At 34.7% G+C, this 12405-nt stretch overlaps 1 protein-coding gene across 3 annotated transcripts; it reads left to right on the top strand.

The window, feature by feature from the left end:
- The first annotated feature begins 3951 nt into the window (after nt 1-3951).
- LOC108992110 (ethanolamine-phosphate cytidylyltransferase-like) lies at nt 3952-11803 on the top strand. 3 transcript variants are annotated; one of them, XM_018966569.2, is made up of 10 exons: nt 3952-4097; nt 4548-4980; nt 5551-5786; nt 6130-6287; nt 6787-6858; nt 7349-7416; nt 7578-7698; nt 10698-10760; nt 10867-10989; nt 11360-11803. In XM_018966569.2, the coding sequence occupies exons 2-10, from the start codon at nt 4628-4630 to the stop codon at nt 11429-11431; spliced, it is 1266 nt and encodes a 421-aa protein (XP_018822114.1). In that variant the 5' UTR covers nt 3952-4097; nt 4548-4627; the 3' UTR covers nt 11432-11803. The 3 variants fall into 3 exon arrangements, with proteins under 3 accessions (XP_018822114.1, XP_018822116.1, XP_018822115.1); XM_018966571.2 differs by having other exon boundaries at nt 4001-4092; XM_018966570.2 differs by lacking the exon at nt 3952-4097 and adding an exon at nt 4140-4275.
- Nucleotides 11804-12405: the final 602 nt, after the last annotated feature.

The raw sequence follows: 12405 nt of genomic DNA, 5'->3' as shown, positions 1-12405 counted from the left end.
AAAGGCGGTTTCATTTTAGAATGTGAATGGAGGATGAAGGAGATTGCTTAAGAATGAAGGAGGAGGAGCTCTAAAGTCTAAACTCTAACCAGCTCTCGGATAAACGTGCACGCAATATCTTTGAAATTGTTGTCAACAGTAAATTGAGATGGAGCTCTAAAGTCTAACCAGCATGAGGGGTCAAACCAATTTTAGTACTTTTCTTTTTTTCTGTTTTTTAAGATGACCCTTTGACTTTTCTCTGGAAAAATCAAAAAACAGAATTTGATCTACGAATAATTCAATGGACCTAAACATATTTGGAAGTTTCTGAAATATTGGAACAGGAAATCTTGAGTATAGTAATATTTCTAGATTAATTATGTATGGAAAAAACTATTCTTCCCGCTAGAGGCTACGGTTTAATGATTAAGTAAGTATTTTTTAATAATATTATGAATTTAAAAATATATATATTTAAAATTATTAAAAAATACATTTAAAAAAAAAAAGAACAAAGAAAATGAACTAGCGGGAGCCCCAATAGTGGCTGTAAAGCCACCCATTATGTATACAATTTTAGAGTGTATAAATTTTGTATATTTTTTAAGAAAAAATAAAAGTAAATTAAAATTTTCATCTGAATGTGAGATTTCATCCTATTTTTAAAAAGTAGCATGCAAAGATTATCTGCTTTAAAATTATATAAATTATTTCCCGTCTAAAAAAGTGAAAAAATACTGCGAAGATAGAAATCAAGAGATGGCTAATGGTTTGTGAAGAAAATCTTAAGGGTGAGTTTGGTTACCAAACTCATCTCAACTCATCATTACAATTTTTTCAAATCTCAATATAAAATATAATAAACAATTCAACTTTTTTAAATTTTAAAATAATAATAATATTAAAAAATAATATTATAATAATATTTTATCATCTCAACTCAACTCAACTCAACTCAATTCACTTCAACATCTAAATACAACCTAAAACTAGAAGTTGTAGGCTGAGAGCCTCTTTCATGCGATAGCTCCCATCTCATGAAGGTGAAGGCGATCTTTTGTGCTTTTTTTCCAATATGGCGGCAAGAGACCTCGTTTGGTTGTTAAGATAAAATGCGATGAAAAATTTATGAATAATAATTAAATGATTTGTGTTAAGATGTTTAATGAGATTTTGAAAAAAAAAATTTAATTAAAATATTATAAAGTTAAAATATTTTTTAATACAATTTTTATTTTTAAATTTGAAAAGGTTTAATTATTTTTTATATTTTATTTAAAAGTTTATAAAATTTATAATGATTAAATAAAAATTTTAAAATTTTAAAATTAAAAAATATTTATATTAATGATATTTGAGCGTTGCAATGAAATGGAATAAAATGAGTCAATCTTATTATCCAAACAGGACTTGAAGCTTGTAGCTTGTCTTGGTAAGAGAATTGAGCGTCTCTTTCATTCTTATCATTATCAGGTTGTAATTTTTTAAAAAATTTAAACTTTAACAAATTATAAATTTCTATTTTATATTTATTAATATGATTCAATATGTTTTTCTTAAAAAATAGGAATATATATTCCTTATTTTAGGAATAATTATTCCCAACAATAATAAAGTAACCAAACGAGTCAATCACATTGGTTTCATCTTTCCCATCTTAGCACTTGTAGCTTAGAATTTCAAAATTTTTATCATCATTTTACTGTGCTTAGCACATTCAACTTGAATTTCAAAGTTCTAGCTATGGGTGCAGTGAGAATTCAAAAATAATGCTAGATTATTAGAATATTATCTTTGAATATTATTTTTGAATATTATTTTTATTTCGAGATTTGAAAAAGTTGAATTGTTTATTATATTTTGTGTTAGAATTTGAAAAAGTTGTAATGATGAGTTGAGACGAGTTGATGATCCCAACGAAGCCTGATCTTAGTGTGTGGGTTTCAGATTTATTCATCTTTTTCAAAAAGATTGTGTAGAATTTGTATACTCTAGAAAAAATATATTCATTATATATTTTTTCATCATCTCATGATGTGATATTAGATGATAGATTCACAAATAAAATATAATAAATAGTCTTCAATCATCTAACGACACATCATGAGATGATAAAAGGATAATAAGAATCGAAATGATAAATAATATTACTGCACTCTAAAATTGTATAAATTTCAAAGGATTTTTGGCCGTTCATATGTTCCTTATGTCAAGATATTGTGCATGCATTTTGAAAGGGGATATTAAATATATGGAATAAGGGATGATTGAGTTTGTTATCTTTCCCTATTTTATGAGGTGTGGATTTAATCTTAAATGCTTAAAATTGTCTTACTGATCTCAAACAATTCCAATTTCGCAGTCAATCAGAACCAAAAGAAAGTGACCTTTAATTAACATGGTTTAAGAATAGAACCTTAGATTTGGGTTGTATCTATTATCAGCTAATAAGTTGAAAAACAATTTTAGTGAACACATATCAAATTAGATGATTACGATTTTGTCATCCATCATCTTGCAAATGTTAAAAGTCTAATAAATATGAGAAATGCTAGTTTACAAAAGATTGATGTGGCTATATATAATATATTAGATTTATTTTATAGTAAAAAGAAGTTTATAATCTTATGTACCACAATACAGCATTTCAGTAATTTTATTTTGTGAAATCTCTTTACGAACCAAACATTTCTCAACAAATATTGAGATGATGAGTGTTGAGTTCTGTAAAACTAAAGAGTGTTGCTAGGGTGTCGCCCAACAGTGACTGTTGGGCATGCCCTTAGGTAAAATTTTTCTTTTTAATTTTTTTAATTTTTCTTATTTATAATTTTTTAATATTTTTTTAAACATTTTTAAAAAAATATAAAAAAATATCAATACACTAATATTCACTTCTTTAATTAGTAAGTAAAAAAAATAAATAAATATATGAACGATCAAAATGAAGAGATAAAATAAAATGCATAGTAGTATTATTAAAAAATAAATGAGTCTTGCTACGTTCATCGAGGTTAACTGAATCCTCACCGTACATGCAATTTTCTTTTTTCTTTTTTTGATTTTTCATACATTTTTTAAAATTATTTAAACATTTTAAGAAAAATTTACAAAATCGTTAAAAAATATTTCTTTAATCCTAAAGAATATTATATATATATATATATATATATATATAATTGATACCCACTCTCGGTGGATATTCTCGGTAGGAATAACTTTTTCTAGAATAAATTTTAACTTGATAAAATGTCAATTGAAAGTAACCATTAAAATTTTGAAAAAAGAGAGAGACAATACTCGATTATCTTATTGAAGCATTTTACAAAACTACACTAAACTCTTATTTTAATGTGGTATTATCTATTAAGGTTTGATTTTTTTTCTTCAAAAGAATAAAATATTATATGAAATTTCATATTTTATATAACTAAATGAAAATGAGATAAAAACATAACACATGCGAGATAATTATTGAATTAAATATTAGAAGTGAGTTTAACGATATTACATATTTTAAGATTAGAAATATCATTTCTATATTGTATAAATAAAGTTTGAATTTTTAATCTACAAAAAATGATATGTATGGTTTTAAAATGTACAATTATCACGTATTTTTTTTAAATAAATAAATAAATTTAGGACACGCATAAAAAATATATTTTTTTAATAATAAATCTTATTTTTCTTCAAAAGGAGTAGCTTGCACACACATTTTCTATCCGTCAAAATTGTATTAACCTATATAATGTGAAATGCTTCTCAAAATTCGAATTATAATTTATTGATAATAATTTTGTAATTGATAATTAATTTTCAATTATGTAGTAAAACAAAAAAAAAAAAGGAACGGAAAACGGGGAAACGAGGTTACGGGGTAGCGAACACGTCAGCAACACTTGGCCACAAACAATTAAATAATTTTTTCTTGAAGTTTTTATAAGTAAAAATGGAGAATATTTTAAGACAGCGGTGTCTCTGACAAGTCTCTCCGTCTCTCTCTTTCTTTCTTTGCATCCACACGCGAGAGAGAGAGAGAGGGAAGAGAGAGAGAGAGAGAGAAACTTGAGAAGGAAAAGCCGAGGAGACGCAGCCACAGGCGAGAAAGTAAGGTAGAGATTCGATCTCACACGAATCCCAATTTCCCATTTTTCGATATTTTCGGTGCCCCCTTAAAGGTCTTGTCATCTGCATGACCCTCTACTTTCCGTTCATTTTCGATTTCACTGTTCCCATTTCCCTGCCCTGCTTAAATCTCGTTGTTTCCTGAATCGTGATTATGAATTTCTGGTAGTTCCCTATTGCTTAGACTTTACATTTTTTGGCGTCTAGATTCTCTTCAAGCTTCCAAATTGACTCCTTTTATTGAAATTCATGTGAATTTTCCAGGGTAGATTTAGGATTCAAGTTTTCGTCTTGCTCGTCAGGCATTAATTATCTTCTGCATTAGAATTCGAAACCCTTATTCTCCTTGGATCTATATTTTCCTACCCTGTTTTACATGTATTTCGAAGTCTGTTTTTGTGTTGGATGTAATTCGCTTTGTGGATATTTGTTTGCAGGTTTTGGGTCTCCTTTAGCCGAGCAAAACAGTGCTCAGTGTGATTTTGAATCAGAGGAATAGAAGAAAGGCTGGTAGGAGATGGACTATGAAAGCAACAGTTGGATATGGGAAGGGGTATACTACTACCCACATCTCTTTGGCGGTCTGATGCTCACGGCGGCCTTGCTCGGCTTGTCCACCAGCTATTTTGCCGGGGTTGGCGTGCCTTCGTTGCCCTTTTTCTGGTCTGATTTCGGGATTTTCCCCAAGAAGAAATGTGGAAAGAAACGCATTCGGGTTTACATGGACGGGTGCTTTGATCTCATGCATTATGGCCACGCGAATGCGTTGCGGCAAGCCAAGGCTTTGGGTGATGAATTGGTGGTGGGTGTTGTGAGCGATGAGGAGATAATCGCCAATAAAGGCCCGCCTGTTTTATCCATGGTAGAAAGGTATACATGCGTATGCGTTTATTTTTTTCTTCCATTGTAGTTTAGCATTAAATTTATTGACCGACAGCTACGTAAGCGATGATCATTTTGGCAAGCATTTTTTTATGGCTCTATTGATAATTTGATGAGTCAATGATTTTCGGAATACAGTTAGAACTCCCCTACAGAAATCTCAACCCCATGGTTATCTGTGATATAGGAGTGTGTCTCTGTGTTTTGTTCTGTCTAGAACTTTATTGTCTCTATTACACCCCTACAAGCCTCCTTGATCTGTGAGATATATGTGTCTTCTGGGAACGACTTCCGACTGTTCTGGGCACTCAAAAGGATTTTCTGTGAGTATAGGTGTTAATGATGTCTAACTCTATCATGCCTTTTTAATCTGGCTTATAATAAGTAAGCATTGGGCTCACCATTCTTGGATTTTTACGAATGTTTTCCATTTTCTTTGGTATCCTATAAGACAGTTTCTGGAGATTTAATGAGTTGAGGGACTATTTAGACTCAATAGGCCTACTGGTTGTAAGTTAACTAAGGGCTTATTTTGAAACTATTTGGACTGTTTTCCAGGCTGGCCCTTGTTAGCGGGTTGAAATGGGTGGATGAAGTCATATCAAATGCTCCATATGAAATTACAGAGCAATTCATGAATAGTCTCTTTAATGAGCACAAGATTGACTACATTATTCATGGTGATGATCCTTGCCTGCTTCCGGATGGAACTGATGCTTATGCCTTGGCAAAGAAAGCTGGCCGCTACAAGCAGATCAAACGCACTGAAGGGGTCTCCAGCACAGACATTGTAGGTACTATGATTCTCTCGATTGATCTCTGAATTATTTCAAGAAGTTAATTTTATTGGACAAAAAAGTGAAGCATTTTTTACTTTTTAGTTCAACATGACTATTGTAAGCGGTTGGTCAAATGAGTTTGAACTTATGCGAGTATGAGGACATGTCTGGAGGAAGTTTCGTTAAAAGAGACTTTTTTTTTTCTCTATCCGCACTACTAACTGATTTAAAAAGTTTACTTAAGCACCAGGTTCACTAGTTTTGTGCCTGTATAATCATTACTTCACTTTTCTAGATTTTTCATATTAAACTAGTTATATTATTTTGTTCTAAGTCTGCATATATTATCTGAATGTAGGTAGAATACTCTCTTCAGTGAGGGATACAAAAGTTAATCTGGATTGTAACGGTACTTCTTTACATGGAGAGCCTCAAAAGGGAAGTGAATCTAAGGTTGCCCACGTATCACAATTTCTGCCGACATCCCGAAGGATTGTACAATTCTCAAATGGCAAGGTATTTGTTAGTGGGGTTTGGCTCTCGTTGATTGTCCTGCAAAGACTGTCTAGTATGACTGCCTCTTGCTCAACCAAAAATAAAAAGGAGAGAGAACATAAGCAGGAATGCTTTTGGAATGCAACAATTTAATTATCCATCTTTTGTAGCCTCTTTCTGACTTGGACGACAGTCAACCATATGTCTAATTTTTTAGACTAAGATGTTCTTGGGATTAATAGTCTAATACATTGAGATATCATCCACTTGCTATGTGTTCTAACATAAATACCTTCTGACACTTCTACAGAGCTATCTGAGTTAATTATAGAATAAAGAGTTCATTGAAGACGAGATGGGAATGAGTTCTTTATATTAAAATCAGTGACCAGTGACTATTTTTATGTGGGGGGCATTAGAGGCATCAATTACACATTGATGTGTTTGTGTGTGTGTGTGAACTGAGGGCTGAGAGGTGGATCTTTTCTTCAATCATATAAACATGTTTTTCTTTTCTCAGGGACCTGCACCAAATGCTCGTGTTGTGTACATTGATGGGGCATTTGATCTCTTTCATGCTGGCCACGTTGAGGTAAAATGCTCATATACTCTTCTGGTATCTCTTTGTTTCAGTCTTCTATTTCTGCCATTTTTTACTTGGTTGTGGTGTCTTTGCAATTAGTCTATAAAATCTGAGCAGAGATATTATTATTAAGAGGTGACAATTTGGTATTTCTTTGGCCATGCTCAAGAGTTGTGGATAACTCTCACTTTGGTATTAATTATCCTATGATGGCCTTTCTACCTCATTATTGGGAATTGTCTTCAGACCCTAGCATGTCACATAGTTGAGCCCTGTTTTGGCATAGCTCTGGTTTGCACCTTTAGGCTTTAAGCATGCTATATAATGTCATCGAGTTTCTGCCTGCCTTTGGCACCATCAAACTTGATATGGCTATAAATTAGTTTGAGATTGTTGCAGTGCATTTAAATGTTGGATGATTGAATATTGTGACATTTTCTCCCTGTTCTTTTTGAAAATATAATTAATTTTTTATGACAAGCTTCTTATCATTTGTCAGATCCTCAAGAGTGCTAGGCAACTTGGAGATTTTCTGCTTGTCGGTATTCACACAGATCAGACTGTGAGGTAGATCTATTTGTTCTTAATGCATGATTGGACTTAAGTTCACAATTACTTCCCCATTTTCCAATGCTTTTGAAGTTTGGAAGCTGTAAATTAGATTACTATCCACACCACCTTATTTTACTGGAAAAGTATTAATAACTATGTTAAGTTGTTTCATGCAGTGAACACAGGGGGAATCAGTATCCAATTATGCATTTACATGAACGTAGTCTTAGTGTGCTGGCTTCCCGTTACGTTGATGAAGTTATCATTGGTGCACCTTGGGAAGTTACAAATGATATGGTGTGTGATTCCTGTCTGATTGATTTTTTAAGTGGTTATCAGTTCATCTTTCCTTTGCATATTATAATGAACTTCTCTGAGTGCATCCCTTGAATGCTGAATTGAGGTTACTGGTGACACGCATACTATTAAACAAGCCCTCACACAACTGTAGAACTTCACAACATCTAAACTGGTCCATAATGTCTATAATCACAGAAATATGTGCTTATCTACGGTATCTGTATCCATGCTTCACAGAAAACAGTGTATATGCATTTTATTGTATCTAGTCATTGAATGTTAAGTTCAGTGTCCAAGATGAGATAAAATGCTGGGCATGGCTCCTTTTTTTTTTTTTTTTGATAAGTAAGAAATTTATTGATTGAAAGAAACTAGTCAACGCCCATGTACACAGGAAGTATACAAAAGGGACTCCTATCACATTCTAGAAAGCTGAAAATAAAATAAGAACTCGTGAACATTCCCTCCCTTTAGTACAATAGCAGCCAACCATTGAACTAAAGAAAACACAAAAAAATTCCATAATTCCCCCGCATTTCTCTCCTTGTTGTTGAAGCATCTCTCATTCCGTTCCGTCCATATACACCACAATAAACACAAAGGAACCATCTTTCATGTCGCTTCGAGTTGTGAGGTCAATGATGCTGGCTCTTCCAACATGCTAAAAGTTCCGTCATGCTCTTAGGCATGACCCAGGACAGCCCGGCTAGACTGAAAATACCCGCCCATAACTCCCTTGCCACCTCACAATGCAAGAAAAGGTGCTCAATTGATTCGCCATTACTCTTACACATGTAACACTATTCCATCACAATCATAGCACGTTTCCTCAAATTGTCAGCCGTCAAAATCTTTCCCAAAGCAACAATCCAAGTAAGAAAAGAGACTTTTGGGGTTACGGGAGCTCTCCAAATACCTTTCCAAGGGAACCGAATGGGCTGATGAGCTGCCAACTCTTTATAGAAGGACTTAAAAGAAAAATTTTTGTGCCTTGAATGTTTCCACAGCATTCTATCACTCCCATTTCCTCCTAACTTCTTGGAGTATAAAAGGCTGTAAAAACCTGCTATTTCATCCACTTCCCAGTCTTGCGCATTTCTGGATAAGACCAAATTCCACAGAACACTCCCATTGTCACGGCACAATACATCAGAGACAGCGGCCTGCTGATTTTCAGCCAATCTGAAACTAGTTGGAAAAACAGTAAATAGAGCACGCTCACCACACCATACATCAAACCAAAAACTATTTCTAGTCCCCACTCCACCTCAAAACTAGTGTGTTTTACGAACTCCTCCCACCCCTTTCTGATAGATTTCCAAAGGCTTACACCAAAGGAACCCCTACCGTCCGTGGAATGCCAACCCCCCCAATCACAACCATACTTCCGAACAATAACCAATCTCCACAAAGAATCCTCTTCCATTTGAAATTTCCACAACCACTTCCCCAAGAGAGTTTTGTTAAAAAAAGATAGACTACGCACCCCCAAACCTCCCGACTCCTTTGGACAACACACCTGCCAACTCACTAAATGAAATTTATGTTCTTCCCCCATACCACACCACAAGAAAGCCCTAAACAATTTCTCCATCCTATTGGCCACTCCTACCGGTAAAGGGAACAAAGATAGAAAATAAGTAGGGAGATTGGATAGAGTGCTTTTGATGAGGGTAAGTCTCCCCCCTTTCGATAAGTAGAGCCGTTTCCAACCTGCCAATTTTTTTCCTACCTTCTCTACAACTCCGTCCCATATGTATTTAGCCTTGAAAGAGGCCCCTAAAGGAAGGCCTAGGTATTTCATCGGAAGAGAGGCCACTTTGCACCCCAACAAACTTGCTAGATGATTGATATTGTCCACCACCCCCATCGGGACCAACTCTGACTTTCCCAAATTCACCTTGAGACCCAAGACAGCTTCAAAACACAAAAGAACAGCCCTTAAAGCTTGCAACTGTCCACTCTCAGCATCACAGAGGATTAAAGTGTCATCTGCATACAATAAATGAGAAATGGAAAAAGCACCAGAGGTAAAGTTACCCACTGAAAAACCAGCAATAAAACCTCCCCGTACCGCCGCCTCCACCATACAACTCAAAGCCTCCATCACTACAACAAAGAGAAAAGGAGATAACGGGTCTCCATGTCTCAACCCCCTCGAACTCGAGAAGAAACCACAGGGTTGCCTGTTTACTAAAACTGAAAACCGAGCGGATGATACACAATGTTTCACCCAACCGCACCTCTTATCTCCAAAACCACACCTTCTCAACATATATAACAAAAAATCCCAGCACACATGATCATAGACCTTTTCCATATCCAACTTGCAAATGACTCGTGGAATACCTGCCCTCAACCGGCTATTCAGACACTCATTTGCTACCAAAACTGAGTCCAAAATTTGCCGTCCACGTACAAAGGTATTTTGGGACTTGGAAATAATTTTATCCATCACCAAGCTCATTCGATTCGCTAACACCTTTGAAATAATTTTATAAATCCCGCCTACCAAACTGATGGGGCAGAAATCTTTCAATTCAATAGCACCTGCAACCTTCAGAATGAGAGCAATAAAAGTAGCATTAAGGGACTTTTCAAACTTTTGGCAAGAATGAAATTCATGGAAGACCCTCATCATGTCCTCTTTCACTATGTCCCAACTTTCTTGAAAGAAAGCCATAGAGAAACCATCCGGATTTCTATTATACGTGCATCATTGGCAAGACAGATTTCCTTCTTGTATGGACTAGGAGTAAATTTAGTACTTGGCCATATTGGAGAATCAAAATTCATATGCTGCTGATTTCTATTATTAAATGATTTGCAGCATTGAATACTGTTTATTTTCCTCTCAGGAGTTATGGGCTCATTGCACTTTTTGAACTGTGTTATCTTTCTGACACATCACTCTTTATCGTCATTATCATCTTTTTTTTTTTTATCAGTACTTTATCGTCATTATCATCTAAGATGCGTTTTCTTGGGATGAGCAGATTATAACTTTCAACATCTCTTTGGTTGTGCATGGGACAGTTGCTGAGAACTCCTTGTTGACTGTAAGTTGGTGGATGCCTTTTTTTTTTTTGTAAAGTCAAATATGTTCAATTATTATTGCCCATTTGATATGTTTAGTGAGGTTGATGATTATCCTGTACTTTTCAGGCTGAAAGTGATCCTTATAAGGTTCCCAAGAGCATGGGAATTTTCCGGTTGCTTGAAAGCCCCAAAGATATAACCACGACTTCAGTAGCCCAAAGGATAGTTGCCAATCATGATGCGTACACGGTATATGCTTATTCTCTTTCTTTGTTGCGTGTATGCACGGAAATTTTCTTAGATTTTTGTTTCCCATCTGAAAATACAAATCAGTAAGTTATGCATGCAGTCAGGGAACATGTTAATGAACTGATTTGACTAATCTTTCATCTAACATGGGACATAAATGAGACCTTTTTCGTAACTCCATTGTTTCTCATTTTTTATTTTGTAACTAGTCTGTTAGTCTTCATAATGTGCATTTTGCATGGGCCCTTTTTGTTCAATGCAAGGTGCACACAAGTTTTTGGCTGACTTTCCCGTGTTGTTTTGTGTTTTCAAGTTTCACTTATTAAAATAAATGTTTTTCTATGGTTTTGTCATCTTATCTTCAATGCAGAAACGCAATGCAAAGAAGGCTGCAAGTGAGAAGAAATACTATGTAGAGAAAAAGTATGTATCAGGAGATTAGCTGCTGGACAGATTTGATCCCCCGCAGCCTAGTTCGATACAGTTCATCATCCACATTTATCCCCTCATAGAGTTACCTATTGCTGTTCGATACATAGAGAAGTCCCATACATTTGCTTGAGGGACCGGAGAAGGAACGACAGGAGAATGAATACATGCACGAGACTTGGAAGAATTATTTTTCTTTCCTTTCTTCACATTTTTTGTGTTACTCTGAATTTTTTTTTTCCCCGAACATATTATTTTACTCTTAATTGAAATAGGGATTCAAATTCTAAATTGTATGACAAACTGATCTAGCTCCTTTTGTAAACATTGCTTTCACATAGCCCTTCCCTTTATTTATATGATTTTTTGTCTATGGCATTTAGTTTTTGGTGGGTGGTATTGCTTTATTTGTGCAAAAATAATGTGGTGGAATGGTCTCCTTGTATCCAGATATGTAAAATATTTGCCAAAAAGCTAAAAAAAACTGTTAGGTGGGCTCCAAGCTATGCTGATTATGTCTCACCAATAAGGCACGATGCCTGCGATACAGGGACAATGATTGGAGGGATTAACCATGGCCAAGTTCTTGTTTTCTCTGTCAGAATAAACAAGGAATTGAACAAATTAACTTGTGAATTGTATTCCATTTAAACACTTTGTTGATGTTCTAAAAATCGCACAACAGGCTGGAAGGGGAGGAAGAGTCATTCACAACCCACTGGAACAACTTGGGCCTCTATCAGTGCTGTTTGGAATCCCCAGTAGCGTTCCGATGTAGCTATACAGTGGCGATGCATATGTCCATGGCGGTGAATGGAAAATAAATGTAGAGAAAGTAAAGAGTGATGAACACTAAGATTTACGTAGTTCGGCACTAGGTCTACTTCTACGGGAGTTTGGAGAGGGGAGTTTCTATTACAATATATTTGTTTGCAGTCTCTCATAGTTTCTCATTCTTCACTGTACAATGGTGACTTCGGATACATT

The sequence above is a fragment of the Juglans regia genome, chromosome 6 (genome assembly GCF_001411555.2).
Source record: "Juglans regia cultivar Chandler chromosome 6, Walnut 2.0, whole genome shotgun sequence".
NCBI lineage: Eukaryota > Viridiplantae > Streptophyta > Magnoliopsida > Fagales > Juglandaceae > Juglans > Juglans regia.
Note: the sequence above shows the minus strand (reverse complement) of the source record. Positions and strands in the feature narration are given on the sequence as shown.